Here is a 27,897-nt window from a genome sequence, read left to right on the forward strand (position 1 = left end):
GATTTTCTCAGACAACAGACCAGTTGTAGTCTTCAAAGATCAGCAAGGAGGCACCAGAATTCAAACCTGGATGATGAAAGTAGAAAAGGTAAATCTTGGGCAGAAAATAATCTGAAGGCGCTTTCAGCATTATATATAGCAGGAGAACAGAACATGGTTACAGACTATCTCAGCCAAAAGCAGATTTATCCTGGAGAGTAGTCCTTTCATCTGGTGGTGTTCCAGCTACTGGTGAGAAGGTATGGTCTTTCTCAAGTAGAAATTGTGGCGACAAAAAATAAGCAAAGATTCTTCACTCAAAACAGGGATCCAAAAGCAGAAAGGACAGATGCTCTGGTAATTCCATGAGGTACGTCTTCCCTCTTTTTCCACTGATTACTTGCACACTAAGAAAGATCTGAAAGGAAAAAGCCGAAGTGATTGCAATACTTCTATTCTGGCCTTTCCGTCTGAGCATTTCCCAGGCTAATGGAAACCACAGAGAACAGCCTTGGCCACTTCCTCTGCGGTCAGATTTACTATTCCGAGGCCCAATTCTACATATGAATAGAGGAGACTAGTTTTGTTGGTATGGTGATTGAGCAGAGCCTGCTCAGAACAAAAGGTGTATCAGAAAAGGTAATCAATACTTTATTAAATAAAATTAAGAAAATTTCTTCAGAAATCGATTACAGGATTTGTAAGTAGTGAATCGACAATTGTGTCTCTAGATTGAATCCACAGATCCTTGACATTCTCCAGGATGGTTTCAGAGAAGGTCTTTCGACATCTACTTTTAAGTTAAGTGTCAGCATTGAGTATGTTCTTAGACATAGTTATCCTCACAAGATTTTGTTATTTTATTCTTCCATTCATGGCTACATGGTAAGTTAATTTAGTCCTAAACGCACTGATGTCTGACCCATTTGACCCTCTGCAAAAGTCTCCTTGAAATGGATGACACTGAAAGTTGTTTTCTTGCTAGCAATTACATCTACCCACAGAGTGGATGAATTGCAAGCTCTATGGTGCAATAATTTACTGGCATAAAGTAGTACTCAGACCTTATCCAGAATTCGTTGGTGTCCTGATTCCATATTAATCAGAAATTTGTGCAGCCATTTTTTTATCCACTGCCAAAGATAGTGAAAGAAAATTACATTAGCGGAATCTAGTAAGACCGAACCTCCATATATCTGTCTAAGACAGAAGTACTCGGGAAGACATACCAACTCTTTGTGCTTACAGCTGGGCCCAGAAGAGGGTATGCTCCCTCTTAACAAAACATCTCCAATTGGATCAGAGAATTTATTAAAAGGTCATACAAAAGTAATGGACGCAAGGTGTCAGAGATCCTCTGTGCCCACTCAACTTAATTAGTGGCAACATCTTGAACAATCAAGGCTCAGGTTTCAGCATCACTGCTTTGCAAGACATGTGTATGGTCATACATTCACTAGTCCTTATCTGAATATTCTATCCACTTCGGATGCTCGGGTTGGAGAACATGTTCTTCTGAATTTTATTTGCAGCATATCTGGCTGTGTTTGTTTTTTATATGGCCTTCCCTGTTGTTTTACTTTGGTACATCCCATAGCTGGCGGTGTGAAGGAAAAAAAAACGGATTATAATGTTGGGTTTAGATTTTTCAGAAGTAAGCTTGGGAAGTCAGACACAAGGGGCTACCTTATATACCATCCAGGGTGTGTTTTTTGTTTGTGTAAAAAAAAAAAGGAGGAACTAGCTGGTTGTTTGCACAATAGGTGCACTTAAACTCCCTGGAATGAACAATCACATTTGATTATTGGTAAATGGACATCAAAAAGTTAAAATATAACCTTTATTAGTTTAATTTCCAATATGTTCCAGCAAGAGAGCAAGTGCACCTATTGTGCAAACAACTAGTTAGTTACTCCTTCTTTTTTTTTTTTTATTTTTTTTTTTATTTTACATACATTAAGTCAAGTTGCTTTGTCATTGCAACCCTTACATCAGTTATTAGAGAAACATTGGCAAGATGTAGCTCCCAACAATCTTGTGTTTTTTGTTACCTCTGTCTACTTGAAAAAGAAGCTATCCATAGTTATGGCTGCCATGGAGTCTTCCAAAGAAAAGGAATTATCAGTAATTCTAATCCATTCTTTTTTGTACAGCTGGAAGAGGAAAAACACAATTGGAGGTTTCACACAAAAACAAATATGTTTGCTACAATACATATTCCCGTTTTGTTTTCAATTATTTTTATTTTGACTTTTTAATGACTTCTGACATGCCTCTTTAAATCGCAGTTTACTTTTGTATCGTTTAGTTACATATTAAAGTACAGCTTGTGTCTATGTCCAGGATTAATAATTACTAGTCAGTAAAAGCTATCCAAGTACTATTAATGACATTTCCCGTTGTCTAAATCTGTATTGCAATTATTGTACACTAAATTATTGTATACCAAATTTCCCTGTATTTCCTCTTGTAAATAGCTGTGTAAATGATGGTGTTATATAATTGAAAATATATATACATATGTTTCGCCAGAGGTAATTTTTGTGTTAAATATAACACAGTGATGTGATTTAAATAAAAATGTATCCGCTGGTGTTAGTCAATTCTTAACTCAAGGCAGTACTGTAATCCTAATGTATTTTTGTAGAATTGGATATTTGTATGTTATGATAATCCTGTATCTGGATGATTTCAGAAAACAGTCTACTCTTGAAATATACTATACAAACAATTACATAATAATCCCCTCCCACCCTGAGGGGAGGTCCGACAGAAAGCGTGCTTAATATGCTAATTAAATAGCACACAGCACTCCTGCCCTCCTCATCATTCCCACAATACACCAACTGATGCAGAGCTGAGGCAACAGTAGCAGCCTTAGTTGAGCTTTTAAGAAATCTAGATGGACTGTTTATCATGCCAGTTGACCAAGCCATGGAGCTTTTCTTAGGGTAAATTGTGGAGAAGAAAGGAGACTTTGGAAACTTAAAATTTCATAATACTAAAAGTATATGTGTATTTATTTATTTTTTACCAGTCTGCTCTTTAAAGAAGCTTTTGAATGTATGCGGAAGCTGCGAATCAACCTAAACTTAATTTATGATCACAATCCAAAGGTATATCTCTTTATTTTTATTTCTTGTATCAATGAAAGTCTTTTAGAAGCATAGTACATCACTTAACTGCTCTGATGCTGTGTTGCAGGCATTTTTGGACAATGTGGACATATTTGTAAAGCAAATTGGTTCCGTAAATTATATAAACTTGTTTCTGACTGAGCTAAAGTAAGTACAATATATTTTTCTTATGTGTAACATCACAAAAAAAAAATCATACTAAATTGAGTCTTTTCTTTAACAGTCTTTACGTTTTGTGTCTTGAAGTTACATGTTTCTCTATCCTCCTTTGGGGGACACCGGGGACATTGGGGTATAGAGTAGGGACAGGGAGAACTGGCACTTTAAACTTCTGCTTACTAAGCCCTAGCTCCTCCCCCTCTATACTCCTTTTAAGCCTCAGTCTAGTTTATGTGCCCGGCAAATGGGCTGCGTCCGGGCTGATTAACAGCCCAAGTCTGTTTATTTTTTGTTTATATGTTAATCAGAGACTTTTGTCTTCTGTCCCTGACAGCCAGTGGCTTACTGAGCCACGTAGGCGGCTGTCAGTCACCGCTTGTAGCACTCCCGGCTGCTTATATTCGGCTCCGGGGTAAAAGTAGCCTGGCTTCCCCTTCCTCCCTGTCTACCCCTTGTTTAATTCACTCTTCAAAACCCTGCAGTTAGCTGGGAGAGTGAGAGATATTGGGCAGCATGGCAGTTTGCAGTGCACAGCATGGACGGTTGTGCGCTGTCTGGAGGGGGGGATCGGAGGTGCCTCTTTTTCCGGCCCCCCTCTCCCAACGTTCTCATGCCTTCCTAGGAGCCAGGCACAGTCGCCGTAGGCTGTGTCCGTCCTCCTGATCTGACAGGCAAAAGACTGCAGACACTGCGTGAGGAGGGATGGCAGCAGGTAAGTGAAACCCTCTCCCAGCTCAGTGCTGGGCGAGGGAGGGTAGTAAATCGCAGTATGTCCACTGAGTCAGGCTGCTTCTTACTAGAGGCAGTCAATAGAAAAAAAAAAAAAAAAAAAGCTATTTCTAGCTTAGGGGACTAGGTCAGGCCAGGGTCACTAAGATAGTGATACCTGCTAGGCACTTGATTGGTTGAGGGGATTGTCCTGTTGGACGATTGCCAATCCAGTGCTGGACCCTGGGGGAGTGGTGTTTCCTCTATTGCACTTCCTCCGTGGTGGTCTCTCACTCCTTTGTGTGCAGAAACCAGAATAGGCAGCCATTTTATAGCTCCAGCTTCTCCCCTTTTCTGTCCTGAGTCCTGTAAGGTAAGGTAAAGGGTTGGGGGTTGGTTGTTTTCCTGGGTTTTCTCTTTTACGCTGTGGGGCTGTATTGCAGGCTCACTTTCTGTTCAGATTTGTGTGCTGCTTGTCATCTATTTTGTGTTTTGTTCACTGTTTATTACACTGTTTTCTGTGTGTTTTGTCCCATCTGTTAACATGTTACATAAGGAAAAATCCATACGTGGTAAGGCTGGTGTTACATCTATGTTGATTTTCACCTGTGCTGTCTGTCACGTTAAGTTACCATCTGGACAGTCATGCGGGCAGGCTCTGTGCACAGCCTGTCAGTCTTCAGAGAGCATACCTTGTGAAACAGCAGCTGCTAGTTCAGATACGGCAGAACCTGCCTGGGTTCGGTGTCTCCAATACGGTGGCTGAACTTGCACAGTTGGTGCGGTCACAGGTTGTGGCCGCTCCATCTTCTAATTCCGCTTCCACTGTAGCAAATGACATGGGTTTTTGTTTGCTAAGTCAAGGTTTGACTGTTTCTACCCTGGCGGAGTCTGTAGAACCAGCTAGGGTACAGGGACTTGCATCCCCTGTACAGGGTTTGGTTTCGGTTTCTTCCTCTTTAGAGAGGATGTTGCATTCTGCTGCACGGTCTTCATCACGTAATTGTAAGAGGGTGGCGGCACCCCTTCAGGGAAATGAGTCAGATTTTGACTGTTGTTCACAGGAGGAGGGTGAATTTGTGGTGGATTCTGACATGGATGGTACTTCGGTGGTGGAGGAGGTTCATTCTGATCGTCAGAGTGTGGAGGAATTAATACAAGCTGTGTGTCAGGTACTTGATTTTCCTGAGGAAGAGGTTCCTGACGCTGCAGAGACTTCACTCTTTGTGCGCCGGAAAAATAAATCTTTCTCGTTCCCTGCCACTTCCCAACTGGAAGATTTGTTGTCCAGAGCCTTGGTCTTCCCCAGGTAGGTAGTTCCAAGTATCTCGGCGACTCCAGTCGTGTTATCCTTTTCCTCCTGAAGTTCTTGTTAAATGGGAGACACCTCCACGTGTGTTCCAATTGTAAAGCGCTACGGAAGATGTTGGCGCTATATAAATAAATGATGATGATGATGTGCGGATGCTGCTGTTGCAAGGTTTGCCAAGGTTACTACTCTTCCTTTTCCGAACGCTGCCACTCTTAAGGATGGTAAAACCGTAAGGTTGAGGCCGTCCTCAAGTCCGTTTTCGTGGCAGCAGGTGCCTCTTTGAGGCCTGCCTTGGCATCTGCGTGGGTGAACAAAGCTGTAGAATCCTGGTCAGAACAGCTGTCTGATGGTTTGTTGGCAGGCAGGCCGTCCTCTGAACTGCTTCCATTAGTGGAGCAAATTCAGAGGGCGACAGATTATTTAGGAAAGGCAGCTATGGACGCGGGACTGATTGGGGCACATATTTCTGCCTCTTTTGGCTTGTCGGACTCTGGCTTAAGTCCTGGGAGGCTAATGTGGAGTCTAAAAAGGCTCTTGAGACCATACCTTTTTCTGGGGGTGTGTTTCTTTGGACCTCAGCTTGACTCCATTATCAGTCAAGCAACAGGAGGAAAGAGCACTTTTCTCCATGTTAATGCTCCCAAACAAAGAATGTCCAACTTCTGGTCGTTTCGGTTCTCAGGAAGGTTTCGGGGTCAGTTTTCCTCGGGCCAATCTTCTAGAGGCCAGTCATCTGCCCCCAGGGGTGGTTTGTAGTGTGGGCACCAGGCATGGTCTGCTCGAAGTCCAGCAGCGAAGCCTGCAGACAAGCTGTCCGCATGACGGGCATTTTGCTCCTCCGCTGTCGCCAGTGGTGGGAGCCCGTTTTCTCTTGTTCAGGGATCGGTGGTTTCAGTCTACCACCGATGTGTGGGCTCGGGGTGTGAAGGACCCGGGATTAAAGATCGAACTGCTCGGTCTTCCTCCCAGGTGGTTCTTTGTCACAGGGCTTCCCACTTTTCCACGAAATCGATTTGGCTTTGCAAGAAGCGATTCAATACCTCCTTTCTACCGGAGTAATTATTCCGGTGCCAGATTCTCAAAGAGGTTTGGGTTTTTATTCCAACCTTTTTCTCGTGCCAAAACCAGACGGGTCATTCGGACCAATTCTGAAATCATTGAACATCCAGGTCAGAGTGCCCAAGTTCAAGATGGAGTCTTTGCGCTCTGTCATTTATGGCATGGAACAAGGAGTATTCATGGTGGCTCTAGACATCAAAGATGCCTTTCTCCATGTGCTAATCTGGAAGGGTCATCAGTCCCTTTTGATTTTTGCGGTTCGATCAGAGCAATTCCAATTTCAGGCTTTTCCCTTTGGTCTGGTCACGGCCCCACGTATCTTCACCAAGATAATGGCGGTCATGGCTGCTCTGCTAAGGTCCAAGGAGATTACAATCATCCCTTGCCCAGACGATCTTCTTTTAAAGGCAAATTCTCCAGAGGTGCTTCGCATAGTAGTAGTAATCCAGACTCTAGAGTCTCACGGTTGGATTTTCAACTTCAAGAAGTCCAAGTTTATCACATCCCAGAGGATGATCTTTTTGGGTCTTGTATTCGACACCCGACAACAATGGGTGTTCTTACCTCAGGACAAGATTCTAGCCTTGCAGAAGATGGTGATATCTCTGTCAAGGCAGCCTTCGGTACATTTCGCAATGAGAGTTCTGGGAGAGATGGTATCGACTTTTGAGGCGGTCCAGTTTGCTCAGTTTCATGCACGGCAGTCCCAGTTGGAACTTCTGTCGCAATGGAACAAATCCTATCTGAATCTGGCTGGCCAGGTATTCCGCCTGTCTCCACAGATGCGTCAGTGGCCTCTTTGGTGGTTACACAAACGGAATATTGCCGAAGGACCCAAATTCTCAATTTGGAATTGGACTTTGATCACAACGGATGCCAGCCTTCGAGGTTGGGGGACCGGCTGTCTTCAGGCTCGGTTTCAGGGTCTTTGGACTCAGAAGGAAATGAAAGCATCCAATCAATGTCTTGGAACTGCGAGCAGTGTTTCATGCTCTTATAAGCGCGCAACACTTGCTGCAGGGAAGGCCTGTGAAGATTCAGTCAGTCAATGCCACGACACTGGCATACCTCAATCATCAGGGTGGCACCAAGAGTCTCTTGGCCATGCGGGAGACTAAGAAAAGATATTTCAGTGGGTCGAGACTTACGTTCCGGCGCTCATGGCCATCTTTATTCCCGGAATAGTAAATTGGGAAGCAGATTTCCTAAGCAGGCAGACTCTGCATCCGGGCGAATGGTCCCTCCATCCGGAGGTGTTTCATCAGTTGGTGGAACGGTGGGGTCAGCTGTATGTCGACATGATGGCATCCCGGTTGAACCACAAAGTCCCTCTCTTCTGCTCCCACGCAAGAGATCCTATGGCTGTCGCAGTAGACGCCATGTCTGACCCTTGAGGTACCGCTTAGTGTACCTCTTTCAACCGGTAGCCATGCTTCCAAGGGTGTTAAAAATGTAAAGAGAGGGGGTGTTCCAGTTCTTCTAGTAGCGCCGGATTGGCCACGAAGGGCCTGGTACACCAACGTGCTCTCCATGGAAGGAGCTCAGTTGTGGCGGTTGCCGCTACGCCCAGACCTATTAACTCAAGATCCCTTTTGTCATCTAGGTTTACGATGTCTGGCTTTAATGGCGTGGCTGTTGAAGCCATGATCATGAGAGCTAAGGGTTTTTCCGAATGTGTGGTGCAAACCATGCTTCGGGCTTGGAGACCAGGTTCTGCAAAAATCTGTCATCGAGTCTGGAAGACATATATTGGCTGGTGTGAAAAGAAGGGATATCCTACTTCTTCTTTTCACTTGGCCAGGTTAATTAGGTTCTTGCAGGACGGGTTGGATACAGATTTGCGTCTTATTTCTCTTAAGGGACATGTGACAGCTCTTTTGGTCTTCTTTCAAAGAAGACTTGCTGTCATACCTGATGTGCAAACTTTCATTCAGGGCGTATTCCATGTACAACCTCCATATGTTCCTCTGGTAGCACCATGGGATTTGAATTTGGTGTTGAATGCTTTACAGGATCCGCCTTTTGAACCTTTGAATACAGTGGAATTCAAATTTCTAACCTGGAAGACGGTTTTCCTTTTGGCTATATCTACGGCACGCAGAGTTTCAGAGCTTGCTGTATTATCTTGCAAGTCTCCTCTTGGTTTTCATGAAGACAGGGCAGTCCTTCGAATCAAGACTTCTTTCCATCCTAAGGTCGTGTCTAGATTTCATCTAAATCAGGACATTGTCATTCCTGCCCTGACTGATTCTACGTCTTCAGATAATGATAATTCTATTTGTTATCTCAATGTTGTCCAAGCCTTGTGCATTTATGTGCAAAGGTCTCAGAAAATGCGTAAGACTGAGGATCTTTTGATTCTCTACGATGCTTACATGAGAGACTGGCCAGCTTCTAAAGTAACTATTGTTAGGTGGATTACGGCTGTTATCCATCAAGCTTATAGTGAGGCTGGGGAGCATATCCCAGATAATCTGAGGGCGCACTCTACAAGGTTTGTAAGTGCTTCCTGGGCGGCCCACCATAGTGCCTCCAGTGAACAGCTGTGTAAAGCGGCCACGTGGTCTTCGGTACACACACTCAATAAGTTTTACAAGTTTAATGTGATTGCATCCAAGGAGGCAAGTTTTGGAAGAAAGGTGCTTCATGTCGTTTCTTCTGAGTGTTCCCTCCCGTGAGGCAGCTTTGGGATGTCCCCGGTGTCCCCATAGGAGGATAGAGAAAATTGTATTTTTGTACTTGCGTAAAATCCGTTTCTTTTAGTCCATTGGGGGACACTGGGCGCCCACCCTTAACGCTTTGGTTTCTCCTACTGTTTGACATGTTGTCTTGTTGTTAAGAGAATGTTGTTGTTTTGTTAAATTTATTCTCCTTTCTTGTTTTTTCTCTATCTCCGCTTTCTGTGGGCTTGATTAAACATAAACTGAGGCTTACAGGAAGTGGGGTATAGAGGGGGAGGAGCTAGGGCTTAGTAAACAGAAGTTTAAAGTGCCAGTTCACCCTGTCCCTACTCTCTACCCCAATGTCCCGGGGTCCCCCACTGAACCAAGAGAAACGGATTTTACGCAAGTACAAAAATCCAATTTTTTTCATAAAGATCACACAATCTGTTAAATGACAATTTTTCCTTTCCTTTAGACTCCTACACAGTAGCTTTTTTTCATTTTGTTTTTAAATTGCACTTTTAATGTTCACCACAGCTAGCACCTGTTATAATTGATATCAGTGATCCCAATATTTGAACTTGATGCATAAGAAATAAAGCTTGCTGCCTTCCAGGTGTGCAAGTGAGTGTATACGGAGGTACTTTTACCACGCAGATAAATGATTCCTTTGGTGAAATCCATTCAAGCCATGCCGATAAAAGCACTGAAGGACAAATGCATGTAAAAGAGTTAGTGTGTAAGAGGCCTTTATTAACTTTCTGATTTATTTTTCGGTTTCAGTGTTGTTGCTTATGGTTTATCTTTGTTTTTAGAGAGGAAGATGTAACTACTACTATGTACCCCATTTATTTGGCTTCTGTAACACCATTTACCCAGAGGTCTGGAGTTAAAAAAATTGATGTCATTTGTGATGTCATGAGAGCAGCAATGGAAAAATTGAATCCTCAGAAGTATGTACATATTGCCAATATATTAATTTATCATTACTAAAATGTCGTTCCATCAATGCTTTACGGTTTATTTTTATTTGGTAGGAATGAAAACCCATGAATAAATTTAAATTATTGTTCCAGGTCAGACTAGATCCAGTCATTCCAGATTCACATTTATCAATTTTGATCAGATTATTATTGGGAACGGGACTAATTTTGATGCAATACACAACATTAGGCAGCTGGCCAGAAAGATTTTTAGCCTAAGTTTATATCAATCATTCCCATCATCATCATCACCATTTATTTATATAGCGCCACAAATTTCACATCGCTGTAAAGAGAACTCATTCACATCAGTCCCTGCCCCATTGGAGCTTACAGTCTAAATCCCCTAAAATACACACACAGACACAGAGAGAGAGACTAGGGTTAATTTGATAGCAGGCAATTAACCTACTAGTATGTTTTTGGAGTGTGAGAGGAAACGGGAGCACCCCAGAGGAAACCCACGCAAACACAGGGAGAACATACAATCTCCACACAGATAATGCCATGGTCAGGAATTGAACTCATGACCCCAGTGCTGTGAGGCAGAAGTGCTAACCACTAGGCCACTGTGCTGCTACTGTTTGTAAATATTTTTGGATACATTGTATTTCTTTTTTCACACTTGAAACATATTTAAAGGGTTGTTTCAGTTTTTCAATCTTTCAAATACAAATTTTTCATTGTGAAAACACTAAGAATAAAATGCTCTCATAATCCCCTTGTTTACACTGGTACAATATAAACAATTTGTTCAAACAGTTTGTCGCATTCAGTGCTGCCAGTTTACTTGAACTTCAGAATGTGAACCCTATTTAAAACTACAAATATTTAAAAATGCTAATTTCACACCGACTCGAGAACCTAAAATAGGAAACGCAAGCCACAAATTTCTAAACACAAAATGGAATTCATATCTAATAATGAACATGTTCATGACCATTGAACTGTTAAAATTTGCTTGAATTTTTAACCACTTCCAGGTTTTTGAGCATCTCTATTCTTTAGCAGAGATTTGGAAAGCTCAAAAAGAGAATCATAGGACTTTCATAGTGTAATAGATTATTTTAGTGAAAGCAATCTACAGATAATACATTACCTTCTTGAAAATGTAGATGAATGTAAAGCACCTAGATACTCGGAGCGACACAACTGATCACTCATGATTCCAATGAAGAGACGACTGTTTAGCAGACGTTCTGCATGAGAACAATCACTAGGGGCCAAACTGCAGCACCTTTCATCACATGAGTAACTTCATCAGGGAGTACTGACTCGGTGATAAACACCATTAAAATACCCACACCTGATTACTGAATTAGTCATTAATAACCTACACCATACATATTTAAAGCGATGTGGTACATTAAAACAAATCATATTAAATTGTAAAACAATTGGATATTAATGATTAATGTAAGAAATGAGAAAAAGTAGACATGAAATCGGTAACACATATATTGGTGCAATTAGATGCATACCAAAAATAGTGACAAGCTTATCTGTGATTCCTTTTAAGGTTTAAAAGTTCCTTACTTAAAGTTAATAACAATTCCTTGTAATGTAGAGAACATAGAAAGAAATTGACTATTTAGTGTAGTAAATTTTAATCTGCAATATACAAATTAAATGTACATAAATCAAACGTTTATGCAGATTCCAGTGACTTCTCTCAGAGGTGGTCTGGATCCCGAAGTTTTCTGGTCAATCACAATTACAGGATGTGAAAATAGTTCCAATAATGCCACAAAGAAGATCATTCAGCGCTTACTACACCTAAAATAGATAAACTATTCCCTAGGTGTTTGTCAATTAAAGATGTAAATGGGACAGAAGTACAGTAATCTGCATGTTTACTGTTTTGCTTGTATTGCTGGTTTATAGTATAGAGAATAGCCACTGTGCATGCTCCAGTGACCTCTAAAGTACCATTGCGCATACGTGACTGATATCATATTCACTAAAGCTAAAAAAAAGTCTTACTTTACTAAGGAATGGAAGTGAGGGAACTACACATGTGTGAACAGTCTGTATATATGTGCATGCCTTTAAAACTAGTGAGATATATGCACACACTAAGTATGCAAGTTTTAGAGTTTAAAGGCTGTATGTGAGATAGATAGTAATATTACAGTAGTGCCACCTACTATTTGTGTATGCCCCTTAATGCGTCAACAACTGTCTACCTTTTTCATGTAGTTTTAAAAGACGCCAGTTTTTCAAAGTCTCTATGGTGTTTACCTGTGATTACCCTATTTTTGGGAATATTAACATTATAATGAAAATGTATTATATATAGAAAATCTCAAGGAAAATAATACCAGAGAATAAAATAGAATAATTATAGACATGGAGCAATTTTAAAACTGTCATATGTCATTTAGCCATAAGGTAATAAAGCATTCAATTGGTAGATTAAAAACATTCGCTTCTTTATAACCTTTGTAACAGTCTTTATGTATCACCACATCTGTGACCTAATTTAACATGTTCAATAACTTTAAAAGAAAGCCCCTAGGATGTGAGTTATGTTTCATCTTAAAATAATTTTAAACCGAGTGAGTCTATTTTATACTTCATATTACATGTTCTTGTATCCTGAGTTGAGTAGACGTTTCGTTTTACCTACATATAGTAGGTCGCATGAGCATTTTAATATATATTTCACTAAGGATGCCATATAGTTTAATACTTTGTTTCATTTCAAATAGTTTTGTGTCATTATAATTAGAAAATGTCTTATGCACTGCATCTATATAATTACACGTTACACTGGTTGCATTTGAAAAGGTGAATATTTTATGCCCCTTGTGTATTATTTTTAACTTTAGTTTCTTCTTTAAGTAAAATTGGGTCCATCTATAATACTCCTCAGTGTTCATTTAGAATACTTTTGACTCAACACCGTCATTGTTGTGACCCATTGTATTGTTTTATTTTTGTTGTAAAACCTCAATAATTTATTCAGTTAAAAAGAAAAAAAAAGAATACTTTTGACTCTCTAAATAGAATTAAATCTTTTTTTTATTTCCCATTATACTCTAATAGGGTATTACTCTGCTCTTCCTGTTTTTCTATTTTTTTTTTCTTGTATAATATTTTCCACATATCCATCCTCTTTTAAATATTTCTGCATAGGTTAATATCTGTTCACTTGAAGATTAATTTGTACTGCATTTCTTGTTAATACAGCACAATTGAGAAGATAGAATGTTATTTCTCCATTTATTTAAGTGAAAGCTTTTAAATGCAAATATTGGTATCAACCGATTTGATATGGTTGTTAGTTATTAACCTATTAGTAACGTCCTCAACAATAGGGTCCAGGCATCTTTGTTGATGTTAAAAATTTAGATTTTATTAGTGATAATGACTTTAATTAATAGCTATTAAAATATACACGTGTCTTTCCAAAATAAAACTGTCATTAGATATCAAAACAAATTAGCAAAGCTAAAGACAAATATAGTTCCCATAGCTGTACTGCATATTTGGAGGCAAAACAAATCTAAACACGTAAAATAAATATGGGTCTCTATAAAAAAAAAAAAATGAAATCACATGTAAATTATTTGTGTTCTTCAATCATTGTCTTTATTTAAAAAAATTTACAGCATAAAATTCTTCTCTTGTGCACAATATATACTGAACATCAATTATAATTTGTATAAAAATGCTCCTGACAAGTAAAATCCTCTAATATCTTAATAATAGCCTTGGAATACTTAAAGTAGGAGAGTAACTCCTTCACATATTTGATTAGAAATATTTACACCTATTCAGAAGCATGTGATGTTAACGAATCAATACTGACTATGGCATTCTGGATGGGTTTTCCATAGATGTATGTACCTTGGATAGATAAAAATTGGCGTAGTGGGAGCATGGCCTGGCAGCCAAGATGGCTGGTTGTCTCTCCTAACTGCTCTTCACAGTTACATCATTCTCCCTCAGACATCTATCCTGCATTTAACCTTGCCAGTGTACAAACCATACCATCTGGTAGCGGAGCCACCATACCATCCCCTGCTGGGGTCATTTCAAAGCTTGTTGTCCCGGGGAGCTAGCAATCTGCCTCTCTCTCTATACCCCCACAAATTTGAGTGCAAAAAGTAGTCTGCTGGCTCCGGTGGAGTTTTTCTCCTGTATATCATCCTGCTGCCCGAAGCCCGTGCTCACCCAATTACTCGGGTTCTGTGGCCTCACTTTTGCACATTATGCTGCTTGGGACAGGGAGCACGAGGAGTGATGTGGTGCTGAGATTACCGCGCCTAACAGACCTGCTCCAATTTCGGCGGTGCCCTGACACCTGCCCTATGGTGTCTGCCCTTACCCACACAAGCAGCGGATGTCCTGGAAGTCTGTGTGGCACGGTTTCCCTGCTGCCTGCCGTGGTTCCAGTGGACGCTGACCCGACTCCAGCTCCCCCCTACTGCCGTTTGTCTTGAGGAGAAGATAGAGCCCTGACTGGAGAGACCTGTGTGTTCATTTGGCGGCAGGTGCAGCCCCATTGTCTGGCTGCTTTCCTTTCTATAAAACTTTGTAATCCAGATATTGAGAGAGAAAGAGAGATATATATATATAATTTGTTCACTGTTTTGGTCCTATCATGTACCTTTGACCATTGTTGTCACCACACACATCTAGTGGCAGCCAGTGCCGCATCAATCTCTTCTGGTCATGAGGACCAGCTTTGGACACTTTCAGCTTACTAGCCGCCCTCCTACCTGGGTCTGTTTCCTCGGGCTATTCACACTGATGACCCTAGCCCTCAATTTTCCATCCCATTACAGCCCCCCTCCCCCTCCTTCTGAGACCGACCTATTGGGCTCCCGGTGGCCCGAGAACTGCATATTGTCTCGCTTCTGCATCATTTCCCCATCTACTCCTTATGGCAATTAAAATTTTGACCTTAAATTCAAAAAGACTAAACTTTCCACATAAAAGAACACCCTGTTTCACACTATTCAACAACTAAAGAATGAAATTGTGTTCCTACAGGAAACCCACTTCTCTGGCTCTTGTCACCCTGAATTTAAATCTAAATACTTCCCGAGTTCCTATCAAGCTTGTGATTCAATACGTAAAAAAAAGGGAGTCGCAATTGATTTTGCAAAACAACTTCAATTTAAACCATTTAAGGAAATCGGGGACCCAGAGGGGCGCTACCTTCTTTTTGTGGGGGAACTTGATAACATCCCTTATATTTTCCTTAATATATATGCCCCCAACTCAAAGCAGTCCCATTTTTTCAAAACTATAGGTGACCTCCTATGCTTACATCGCAAGGGTAAAGTGTTTGTGGCAGGAGATTTCAATACCACACTAGATAACCATCTGGACAAATCCCAACCCCCAAGATCCACCATCCAAACTGTGACCGCTAACTCCAAAGCTTTGAGAGCTCTTCTCTCCCAGCACCTCTTGTTTGAGGGTTAAAGAACCTACCACTTGAAATTAAGCCACCTTCTCCCCAGTTCACAGGGTGTACACCTACCTGGACATGGTCTTTCTGTGTGTTGAGCTAACTCAGCATATTCTCAATGTTAATATATTTCCGAGCACTTGGTTGGACCATGACCCGGCTGTGGTGGATGTTGTGGGCCCCCGATCTGGGCAACCGCAATTCACCTGGCGCCTAAATGACAGGAACCTACTTAACCCCCATTTAATGTTGCCAATGAAATCCAAATTTACTACTCCACAAACACTGCTCAAAAATTTTTCCTACGCTTCTCTGGGATGCCCATAAAGCTGTGATTCGTGGTAGCCTAATAAGAGCGGCCTCCTTCGCTAAAAAATGAGAACTCAAAAATTTCTTGAGGTCTCAGAGTGAGTAACCATCTTGGATGTAACACACAAATCCACAGGTCAACCAGAGGACTATAATAAACTAGTGGCAGCTAAGGATGAGCTCAACTTTTTACTCTCTTCTAAAACTAAAAACACACTCGGATGCCTGAATCAGACCTTTTATGAAAAGGGTGATAAAGCGTCCAGGTTGAAGGCCAAGAGAAGGCTTTTGACCGTATCACTTGACCATTTATGCTGGAAATTCTTAAAAAGTCTGGATTTGGTGGTAATTTCTTGCATGGAATCCAGGCCCTTTACTCTGGTCCCTCGGTGAGGGTCTCGGTGACCAGAATACTCTCTTCATCACTTCCAATCTTAAACGGCACCCAACAGGGATGCCCACTTTCGCCACTGAGTTTTGCTCTTGTGATAGAGCCACTGGCGGCTCTACCCAGATAGTAGGGGCGTTGTAGGGGTGGGTCTGATGAGTATAAACTTATTTGCAGATGATATTCTGCTTACACTGACATCACCTCACACTTTTATCCCAGTCTTATCCGATGTCCTCGTTGCCTATGGCTCTCTCTCGAAATAGAAAGTTAATTTTTCCAAGACTGAGGCCCTTGCACTTCATTTACCACCTGCTACCCTGGAACTCCTTAAAAGCAATTTTAATTTTTCTTGGCAGTGCTCCAAAATAAAATACTTGGGAGTCTATATTACTGCCAAATATGATTCTCTGTACTCTGCAAACTTCCCACATGTTATTAACACAGTTAGGCTGGATCTGCTCAAATAGCAAAAATGATTATTTCCTGGCTGGGTAGGATTGTCTCCTTTAAAATGTATATAATACCCTGCATACTGTACCTATTTCACACACTTCCAGTGAAGGTGCCAAAATCTACTCTGCTACAGATGCACCGCTGGTTCTCACAATTTGTCTGCCGTCACAAACCCCCGCATACCAGCTTTGCGACTTTGCGTAGAGCTACACACAATGGAGGTAGGGGATATCCGAACATTAACCTTCACTATAACGCTACACACCTGGGCTAGGCCGTGACATGGTTCTCGGGAGGACTTGGCCCAAGGTCGATAGATCTGGAGTCCTCCGCTTGCAAGGTGTCTTTCTTGGGCTCGGCGCTGGGGATGCCAATGAGTGACAGACCTAGAACTATGAAAGCTCACCCGGTTATTGCCTTTACTTCCAACATTTGGGACTACTGCAGACTGCATTTTAAGACTACCACAATACCTTCTCCCATAGCGCCTCTCTGGGATAACCCTGCTTTCTTACCAGGACTATATCTGTGTAAGAGATCCCCTTCAGAGAGGAATTATTTCCAACTTGTATAACCTTCTTGTTGCCTCTAGGCAGACCAATAACCCAGCCCACAAACTTAAATGTGAGGCTGATTTTGGCAGACCACCAGATGAGGACACCTGGTCAACAATCAGAGACTGGGTCTCGTGGACATCCATCTTCTCTCTTGTGAAAGAAAACGCTTACAAAATCTATTTTAAGTGGTACCTTGTCCTGATTAGGTTGAAAACAATGTACATGACCACATCTGACCTATGTTGGCGGGAATGTGGCGAACGGGGATCATTCCTGCCCAAAAAATTGTGTTGTGTTGTTCTGGGACGATGTGACTGGTTTAATTAGTGATGTTACACAGGTTCAAATTACTAAATGTTCCTGGTCATTTCTCTTGGGATCCCCACTGGAGGCTCTTGATAAACATGCAGAAAAGCTGCCCACACAAATACTAAACGCAGCCACATGTCTAGTGGCTAAGAACTGGAAAAAATCAGACCCTCCCTCCCATCTAGACAACACCTTGTCAATAAAATATGGTTCCTGGCATCAATAGAAAAAAATTTGGCACACCTAAACAATAAATCCTACAAATTCTCCCAAATATGGTGCACCTGGTTTATTTATAATAATCACCCCAATACACACAATAACAGCTCTCACCCTCAGGGCACTTCATCTTTCTTCCTATAATCTGACTAACTAGCAGCTATATGTGGATTCAGCTTTACTCAATTAGAGGAGCTCTGGCCACTTGGAGTCCCATGTCTTGTCTCGGTCTTTTCCCCCACTCCCTTATGTCCCTCCCTTTCCTTCAATTCTTCAATATAATACAAAAATTAGACCTCAAGCTCTGATATATTGTTCAACAGTTTGGTATATAATATGTTGTTACAGTTCGGGCCTTCTAACTCAGTCCTCGGGACCTCTAACAGTGCAGGTTTTCCAGGTGACAAGAGAAATAATTAGTACCACCTGTAGATCTGTTGCAATGTGTCAGTCACTAATGAATACACCTGTGCTAAAGCAAGGAGATATAGAAAACAGGCACTGTTAGGGGTCCTGAGGACCAGGTTTGAGAAACACTGTTCTAACTGATTGTGCACTTTACTTGCCTTCGTTCTTGTGTATATTCTTCTGTGCTTTAGCTGGGGCTGCTTCACAGACCCCTCCAGATACTTACACTGTTACCTAATTTGGCTTACTTTGGCTTTATACATTGTATGGGGGGTATTCAATTGTTAGCGAGATCCCTGAAAAACGAGCACTCTAAAAATATTACCGTTAATACGGTAATATTGCGCGAGAAAACCGTTAGTACGGTAATTTACTCGCTGAATTTCAGCTCGCAGCTCAGGGAGCTGCGAGCTGAAATTCAGCGAGTTATTACCGTATTAACGGTAATACTTTTAGAGTGCTCGTTTTTCGCCGAACAATTGAATACGCCCCTATGCATACATTGTGTGCTGGTACTCTATAAATTAAGTTATTAAAAAAGAAAAATTGGCGTAGTGGGATGTGGTTGTAAAATATAATGAAATACTGCCAGATTAATGACCCTCCCCTTTAGTCCTTTCTCCATTCAGTTACAGAAAGATGTAACAGACTACATTGTGTTAATATCTAAACATGTCATTTCATCATTCAGAAGTTTATCCTTCAAATATTTTTTTATATATCCATGATGACAATTCTCCCACCTGTGTTGGCCTTTTTAATAATGATCCTTTGTATTTTTAAGATTCCTATGGGCTTTTCTCTCCTGGTTTGTCATATTGTTCCCATTCCTATATTTTGGTGTCACAAAGATTTTTTTTTACAATATTTTAAAACATGTAATTGTAACTGCCTTTAGATTAACTTGTATATTGTATTTTAAAATGTATTTAGTTTACTACACTATATGGTTGCTCTCTTTCTATGTTCTGTACATTCCAAGAAATTATTACCAGCTTCAAGCAAGCAGCTTTTGAGAACCTTTAGAGTAATCCCAGATAACCTTGTCACTGTTTATTTTTGGTATATATCTAACTGGACCAATATATATCTCACCAGTTTCACATACTACTACATTATACAGTGCCTCACAAACAACTGGTGTATAAAAGATGAATGCCAATTTTAAGGTTATCAGAAGCATGTTTTATTATAGTTATATGGGCTAACTCTAAACCAGCTGTGAAGCTAAGCGTCAAAATCACTATTATTCGTCACTGAAAACCTATATGTATATATTAAAAAATAGTTCTTGAATAAAGGAACTCAATGAATATAAATGTATCATTAGAGTTATACTAGTAGATACATTACCTTATTTATGACACTATGCACAATATGATTTAATTGAACATGCCAAGATTTACGCTGTGAGAACAGTGGTCTTGAATTTCTGCATCTAATAAACTTTACTTTTGTACAGTATTTATAACCTGTAACTCCACCCCCCAAATTATTTGAACTACACAATAGAAGATGCTTTACACAAGACAGTAGGTGGTGCTAAGGTGTTTTTGATACTTTAGATTACATAAACATCACTGGTTTAGTGTTTTAATAAATTTTCACTTTAGGATCTCTTTTCAGAATACCCAAATATTATTAACATTTCTATAGCATTAGCATATTCCATAGCTGTTTACAATTTTTATGTAAGATATCTTTATCATACCGATTTATTTATTTTTTGCCTCTGTGTAAATCTAGTAGTAAAGAGTATGCAGCATTTTTAATGTTTCCTCTAGAATATACAATCTTTCTTTCATATTTCTCTATCCTTCATCTGTAATACTCTCTATTTATATATTATTTTCCCCTACTGGTAGAGTCCAATTTGATGCTCAAATAATCTTTAGAGTTAATTATGCCAGTCTCTTTATTGAAAACATTGTTATCATAACTGTTATGTTTGGATCACAAAAAATGGCCTTTTGGATTTTCTATCCATTTAATATTGTGAATGCTATCTTCTCAAAAATGTAATTTTTTTTATCTGTAGATTTGTAATGTATGTTTGTAACTATTTACAGTCGGTCATTGATCTATGAATAATTAGAAACTTTATATCCTGCACCTACTAACATTAAATGTACACTCTAAATGACATCATTCATGAACTCCTAAAACAATGCAATTCCACCTTATCAAATAATTAAAATATAGTCTATTAACCTATGCCACTCACTGATATACTTCTATAGTGGCTCTGGGGGAGTCAGATTAATGATTCTTCCAAATTATCTAAACTAAATGTGCTTAGCAGTGTGCATAGTATGTACCCATAGCAGTGCTACAAATTTGATCGTAAAACACACTGTCAAATGTTAAAATAATTATGTTTAAGAATGAACATTATACTATCAAGTATAAATTCCACCTGAATGCTTGGTATTATGTTACCTAATCTTAAAAGTCTCCAAACCCTAGCCTCCAGACCCAAATTGTGTTTCATTTACATATAAAGTGATCTTCATAATTGCTCCTGTTTAGCTAATAACTAAAATGCATTTGCTACAGCCTATAGTTTTATAGGTTAGATTACAATGCTCCTAAGCTTTATGAAATTGAAAATTTTGTTGCATACTTTTTATTTTATATATGAACATGTCATTCTTTACGAATGGAACAAATTAAAATTCACCTCTGCTATGCATAGGAATAGTGAACACTTATTTTCATTTACTCAGATATTGCTTATCAATACTTACATCATATGTCCGGAAAAGTACCCCAGAGTTGGAAACTGCTCTTCAAAGGGTTCATGAACTCAGAGGTAACAATTTTTTTTGTACTGCAGTGTAATGTTGTAATGCAAATGTTTAGGTATATAAGAAAACTATGCTAATTTGTATTATTATGGGGGGCATGGTGAAGACAAGATGATGATTTGCAGGAGGAGACCTTGACATCAACCTGCTGTATTGTCACTTTTAAAAAGATCTTACTAAGGTGATCATTAAAAAATGGATCTCTTCTTTTTGTGATAGAAATTTTAATTTCCATAAATGAATGTAACTGGGTTTATTGAGTGTTTAAAAGCACAACAACCCTATTTTAATATTTTCTCAAGTTGATGTTTCGTCTCTGATGTCAGTATGCATACAGAGCCATTGTTTTTGTCTGTGACAGAATGGCTATATATTACCCAGCAGGAGCCTTAGTCAGTTGACTTTTTGTAAATAATGTCTGTATAGATCTGACTTAGAACATGCGATACAGTTTATTTGCTAACAAACAACCCCCCTCCCCTTTCCTGTACTCCACTGATCTGCTGATCACTCTCTGTTCCTTGGTTCTCCAATGCACCACTATTCTTATGAGCTCTTCATTGGCCCTGGCAAGCATGAAAACATTTAATATATTCAAGAGCTGTAAACGTATTTGTTTAACAACTCTGGGAAATGTGAGATGCTAACATGCTGCCAGGCTAATGAGAATCTTACAGAATATGGTAGAGTACATCAAAGAACAGTTACATGATCATATATATTCTATAAGTATATGTGGGTATGTATGGCATTCAATCATTCTGTTTTTATGTTTTCCTAATTACTTTTAGTTTTAAAGTCTTTTTATTATATGGAATAATGTACCCCTACAGTAAATGTTTAGGGACATTAGGTCGCCTCAGATTTTTCATGACTAGTATAAAAGCACTTGTCTTGTAGCCATGTATATGGTCATGAAACTCCTTTGTTGCTAATATCTTTATCATTTATATTATTCCATATATCTCCTTCCCAAAACCACCTTTTATTCAGGTATAGCAGCTTGGGGGTGTGGCCTAGTCACTAGGAACAAGTAAGATTGACCATTGTATAGTGTGGTGATGTAGACACAACTGTATAAGTTTGCATATTGCATGTACAGAGGTGTAGAATAACACCACGCCTAGTATATGCAATTTCTCCATATTGGGCAAAATTAGGCAAATAAATATTTCTCTATCCTATCACTGGGGGACACTGCGTTACATTGGGGTATAGTAGGTGGGACTGGAGTTAGGCACTTATAAACTTGTTTGTTTCCCTGACTCCTCCCCCACTATGCCCCTCCTCTGTAGCTGACTTCAGTTGTTGTAAGTGCCTTCTGGAGAAAGGTCACTTCTGTATAGGCTCCTGCCTATACTTAGTTTAGCATTAGGTTTCCTGTTTTTATTTTTGTTCCTTTTCAGGTGCAGCACTGGACTCCATGCCAAGACCCAGAGGAGTAAATAGTCCCGGGGATTCTTTCACTCTGAGTTCCAGCGCAGGTAAGCAGCTCTTCAGCACGCTTCCCTCGCACCTCTGCCGGCAGTCTACCCCTAGAAAGAACGAGCAAAGGGGCCATGTTTTATTTACAAGTATGCCTTTAAAGGCAGCTTTATTTGGGGCATATATATATATATATATATATATATATATATATATATATATATATATATATATATATATATATTAAATATATTTATTATATTCTGCCTTATAGACGGCCGCGGCCACATTTAAACAGGCGGGCGGGAGTGAAGGTGTCTCTGCCTCTCCTCTCCGCCCGCAGACTTGCCGGCAGCCTCCCCCCCTCCTCCGCCCCTAGACAACGAGCAGTGGGGGAGAAGGACAAGAATCGCTCTCTCAGGAGGCGATTACATTTGTCAGTGAGACCGCACGCACCCTGGGCATGTCATATCGGCGGTTCTCACTTTCCCCGGCTGCAGCCATATTCTGTATATGGGCTGAGCGGCGGTGAGCAGAGGCGGACATGTTAAGGGAGGGGAGTACACCTCCCCCTCTCTCTCTCCCTAATGGCGCGAATGGCGGCCATCTTGGATCCGGAGCACACACATCAGTGCATGCTGTTCCTGACTCTGCCTCTCTTCACCGGGTAATGTGGTATCGTTTTTAATTTTATTTTTAAACGATTGTCAGCCTGCTTGCCACACAGTCAGGACCTTTCTTTCAGGATCCTGTGACTGCTGTATATATTATAGGATTACCTATTAGACAATATGGTAGTTTCCTATCCTCCTGTGACATATTTTGATTTTCAGGCAGATATACATTGATATGGGAATACATATCTGTATAATATTCCATATGGTGACTGGGGATGGACTTTTTCCATAAGTCTGGTAAAGGGAGTTCCGTATATATACAATCCCTTTTGCTATGTATAGCCTGTGTTCCCATGTATTGTGGTTAACTTTTATACAGTTTTCCAAATATGCGGAATGTCTCAGGAATTACCTAAGGGGTAATAAACACGCTGTTTTATATGCTCTACATTATTTATGTGGCACAAAAATAATATATAGTGTTATCCCGTGGTAGGCTGGTTGGCCTGTATTGCAATGTGTATATGTGTGCGTAAATGTATATATATGTATGTGTACATCAGGCGTCTTTTATTGCGGTTGTATCAGACTACAATAGGTGAGTCTTCCAGGAGTAAAATACTCGCTGGTTGGTACACTCAAAAATTTATATATATGTATATATGTATATGTGTCTTCAAAATAATTGTTAGACAATCTTATTTCCTGTTACTTTGCCTACCATTTCCTTATGTTTTCTAATGGATCAACTGGGAAATAGAAGTGACATTATATATGTGCGAAATGTAATTTTTAAATTATCTTTTCCACAGCTTAGCCCGAATGCCTTGGCACAGACTGCAGGGCTAGGGTCTACAAACAGGGTGCTCCCATTTCGGTGTCGGCTGTTTTGCAGAAACAGGTCTGGTCTAAATCACTGTCGCTTCTGGTGGCCGAACACATTAAGGTGATTTTTAGGTTCGAAATGGTATGTGAGTATACTCTTTTTCATGCTTCTACACATGTTTACACTGTGCTGGTTAAGCACCCACACAGCTTATATCTGTCCGCTACCACAAAAGCGGTATTACGCTGTTCAGGTATAAAACCATCCGGACAAAGATACTGTTGTTCACCATCTTCCACAGATGGAGAGGATTTTATCTTTGACTGTTGCCACAGTCAGAATAAGGATGTTCATTCCTCACCAGAGGATGTCTATTTCCATCTTGTTTTACTATCAAGAGGAATATTCTTGCTGATTACACTCACGAGGTGGATAATCCCAGCTTAAACTGTACACAGTTTTCGCATTTGCAAGACAAACAGTCTATACTTGGTTTTCAACCTAAGCCTTACTGACACCCTAGTTGGGAAAATGGTTTTCCTCATATCTTAGACTCAGTGTCTGTCTTTTCTCAAAGACCAAGTAAACAGTAATAGACTGGCTATATTTTCACCTCCCCTAACTCTCCAGAGTCAATACAAGGGAAGTAATCCCTGTTGGTGACAATCCTGTGGCTCTTCAGTTCTCTTATTCTGCTGTCCCCGGCGGGAGCAGACAAAGAAGTCCTCCTACACAGAGCAGGGGCTGGTAAAGGATTTTATCTGGTGGTTTTCGGACAGAAGTGCTCTAGCCTTTATTCACATTAAGGGTTAATGGGGTGGTTTGTATTCACCCAGCAGCTTCATAGCTGGTAGGCATACAGCTATTCAGCTATGATACCTATAGTTAGCCACATGCTTACAGGACTACGTTCCAATATCGGAACTCTCAATTTGCTCTATTACAAATGAGTATCCAAATGCTTCTGGCGGTAGGTGTGCTTTCTTTTTTTTATGTCAGTGACACCAGGCCATGATGTTTACGTGTTCAATCCGTTGATCCTCTCTGTTGATCTGAGGTCAGGGTGCCAAATCCCGAGTCAGGCTTAGCCTTACAAGGGTGGTTATAGTTTATGTACTGTGGCAGTCAGGTAAACCATAGGTTTGGGGACATTCCCCGGAGGTGGAAGTTATTTATTACACCCAACGCTTAGCTTACAGCTAGACGTTTTCAGCCAGAATATTATACTTGCAGCCTCTCAGCAAGCAGCAGGGCTGCATTATTGGGTTCACAGGTGGTCACTTTATGCCTACCCAGCTCTTCGCTTATTCTACCACATTAGAAGCGTTGGCTTTTGTCTTATCTTCTAGATTGGAGTTTTCAGTATCTTCCTACCAAAGAACACGCTCATCTCTCTTCTACACAGTTACAAAATGCTCCTGGCAGAATTTCCTTTCAGTAACAGGAGTTTCTGTTTTGCAAAATAGGATACCAAGTTTCTACTTGTATCTTTGACTCTCCTTATTCGTAACATCTCCCATGTCTCAACAGGGAGATTTTCATCAAGGGAGGCTGCTTTCCTTGTTTTGGACGTGCATAGCACCCCTCTGCCCTGATTCACTAATTTACCTTTCGGGTGGTGCTTAGTCACAATGTTTTTATTAGTGGGTCAGTTGTTCTTCTTGTACAGAGGGTCAGAAAACCTGTAGAGATTCGGTCTCAAAATGCAGTGCTGTTGCATATTTGTAGCACTTATGCAATTCCCGTATCCTAATGCAGGATAAGGGTCGACCTGTGTATGGTTGGAGGGGTGTTTCTTGTGCCATACGATGGGCCAAGATAGACCAACTTATTATTATTATTGAGGGCCGAATGCCTTAGCAATCAGTCCTTTACCAGGTAGAGTGGGTCACCTCAGGGTAATACCTTTGTGCTTTCCTGGTTAGGTCATAGGGCTCTCCGAGAGGGAGCCCAGATTCTTTTCACATGTTAACCTGTTTTCTCTATAGGCTCTCAATCTAATGACCCTCAGGTGGATATGTCCATAGCCAAGTACGGGTCTCCCTAGAACTTAGGGGGTGTACAGGTGATTCACAGGTCCAATTTCCTCGTGGGGGTTCAACAGTTTCTAGGAGGGGGCGCATCCCAGCTAGTCTGGTGGTCCGCCGTGTGTCTCGCAAAGCCGTGTTCTACTGGTTTAGGGGACTTGTGTAGTCGTCCCTCTTTTTCCGGTTCCAGAGCGGTCTCATCTCGTAGTTCAGCTCTTTTTGTTTTCATCATCTGGTTTGACGCTGTGGCGTCGGATGGCCAACCTTATTTCGGTTAGAGAATCCTTGCAGGGAGATGGTTGCTACCTTCAATTCAGCCGTAGAGCTTTTTCCTCAGCTGTTTTCTTTGGGCTAGAAACTATATTCGATTGGTGTAAATTCCTAGAATTTCACACGTCCCACTCAGGAATCTTTAAAAGGTTTTCTTTACTAGCTGGCTTCAATTGGGTCTCTGCCCTACTTCTTTCAGCGTGCAGCTTCCGTGGCTCTCTGTCTAGCTCAGCGGAAGGTTGTTTTGCTTAAGCGGCTTCTTTATGTTCAGCCCACCTTTGGTTGCTTGTATATTTCCAGGAAGTCTAGTTCTCGTCATCAGGGGGCTTGCTTTGGCCTCTGGTGACTCTCTGAATTAGTTAAGCTTTTAGCTCATGGTATGAGTGCTTCCTGGTATATATGTCTGGCTTATGTTGTTAGTTCTCTATATGAGTGCTCCCTCAGATATCGCTGAGTTAGTTAAGCTGTTTAGCTCATGAAATGAGTGCTCCCTTGTTTATTTCTGAATGGTTTAAGCACTGTATCAGTGCTCCCTTAGATATCGCTGAGTGGCTTAAGCTGTTGCATCAGTGTATATGGTGATCCTTTGGTTATCACTGAGTGGATTGAGTTGTTAGCTCAATGCAGGCTGCTCCCTTGGATGTCACATCTCGTAGGGGATCTGGGGCGAGAGTGTGTATGGCTTCCTCATTTTCTTTACCAGAAACTTAGTGGCGCGTTGTACGAGACATTATTGGTTATGACAATTAGTGCATGCATTCCACTGACACAAGGATTGCAGTTTATCGTTCTTGTGCCTCTTCTTTTTGTGTAACGTTTCTCCGACGGGAGATAGTTTGTGCTCTTGTTCGCACAGTTCCTGTTTAGGAATTTAATGCCCCTTTGGCCTCTCTAACGCTAAAGAGCATAGGGGGGACAGGGTCTAGGTGGTCTCTTGCCACTGCATCACGACCAACATTCTGTCTATACCCCTCTGCTGGTTTCAGTGACTTTTACAGTGCACTTTCCAGGAGGGTTGCAGCTTTTTGTACGCCACAACAACGTCATTCAATGACGCAGTTATACAGAGTGGCAGCGTCTGTTTTTGCTGCATATTGTTTTCTTTGTTGCATGCCTTTGCATTCACAAATGCAGGGTTTTGGACACAAAACATTGCGCACAGCCGTTCCAGAGCATTCCCGCCCTTGGACACAGCTTTGGTAGCTCCCCAATGTAACGCAGTGTCCCCCAGTGGTAGGATAGGGAAAAGAGGATTTTTACTCACCGTAAAATCAATTTCTCTTACTACACTGGGGGACACTGCGCCCCCTCCCTTGCTCTGAAAGTGGTGCTATCTTTGGTGTTGCTTTCTAAATTGCTTCTTCTCTCTTCCTGGCTTGGTTATACAAAACTGAAGTCAGCTACAGAGGAGGGGCATAGTGGGGGAGGAGTCAGGGAAACAAACAAGTTTATAAGTGCCTAACTCCAGTCCCACCTACTATACCCCAATGTAACGCAGTGTCCCCCAGTGTAGTAAGAGAAATTGATTTTACGGTGAGTAAAAATCCTCTTTTTGAGGTTAGAATACTTTGTAATTCCTATTGTAAAGGTATACAACGAATAAGAAGAATAAAATGTGCTCTAAGGTAGGTAGTAAATACAGTAATCGTAACTTACATTAATTTCATTTTAATTGACATAGTAAAGGTTGTAACTTGGTTTTTAAATAATTGTTTCATTAAAATATTTTGTTTTCAAGTCTTACAGTACAAATCCTTATTTATTATATAGAGAACCCACCATCTCCTGAAGCTGTCAGTGCAGAGGAAGCACTAAAGTACTTGCTGTTCCTGGTGGATGTCAATGAGCTGTATG

The 27,897-nt window shown here is 40.7% G+C and overlaps 1 protein-coding gene across 2 annotated transcripts in view; it reads left to right on the forward strand.

The window, feature by feature from the left end:
• The window catches only part of ELP1 (elongator acetyltransferase complex subunit 1), a 106,224-nt gene that overhangs the window by 62,873 nt on the left and 15,454 nt on the right, over nucleotides 1–27,897 (forward strand). For both annotated transcript variants that reach the window (XM_075204624.1, XM_075204625.1), the window contains exons 21-25: nucleotides 3,017–3,095; nucleotides 3,184–3,263; nucleotides 9,833–9,970; nucleotides 20,798–20,883; nucleotides 27,814–27,897. The exon at nucleotides 27,814–27,897 is cut by the window's right edge and continues 62 nt beyond it. In XM_075204624.1, coding sequence (XP_075060725.1) covers nucleotides 3,017–3,095; nucleotides 3,184–3,263; nucleotides 9,833–9,970; nucleotides 20,798–20,883; nucleotides 27,814–27,897 — 467 coding nt within the window. The remainder of the gene's footprint in view (nucleotides 1–3,016; nucleotides 3,096–3,183; nucleotides 3,264–9,832; nucleotides 9,971–20,797; nucleotides 20,884–27,813) is intronic.

Source organism: Mixophyes fleayi, chromosome 1 (genome assembly GCF_038048845.1).
Source record: "Mixophyes fleayi isolate aMixFle1 chromosome 1, aMixFle1.hap1, whole genome shotgun sequence".
NCBI classification, from domain to species: Eukaryota; Metazoa; Chordata; class Amphibia; order Anura; family Limnodynastidae; genus Mixophyes; species Mixophyes fleayi.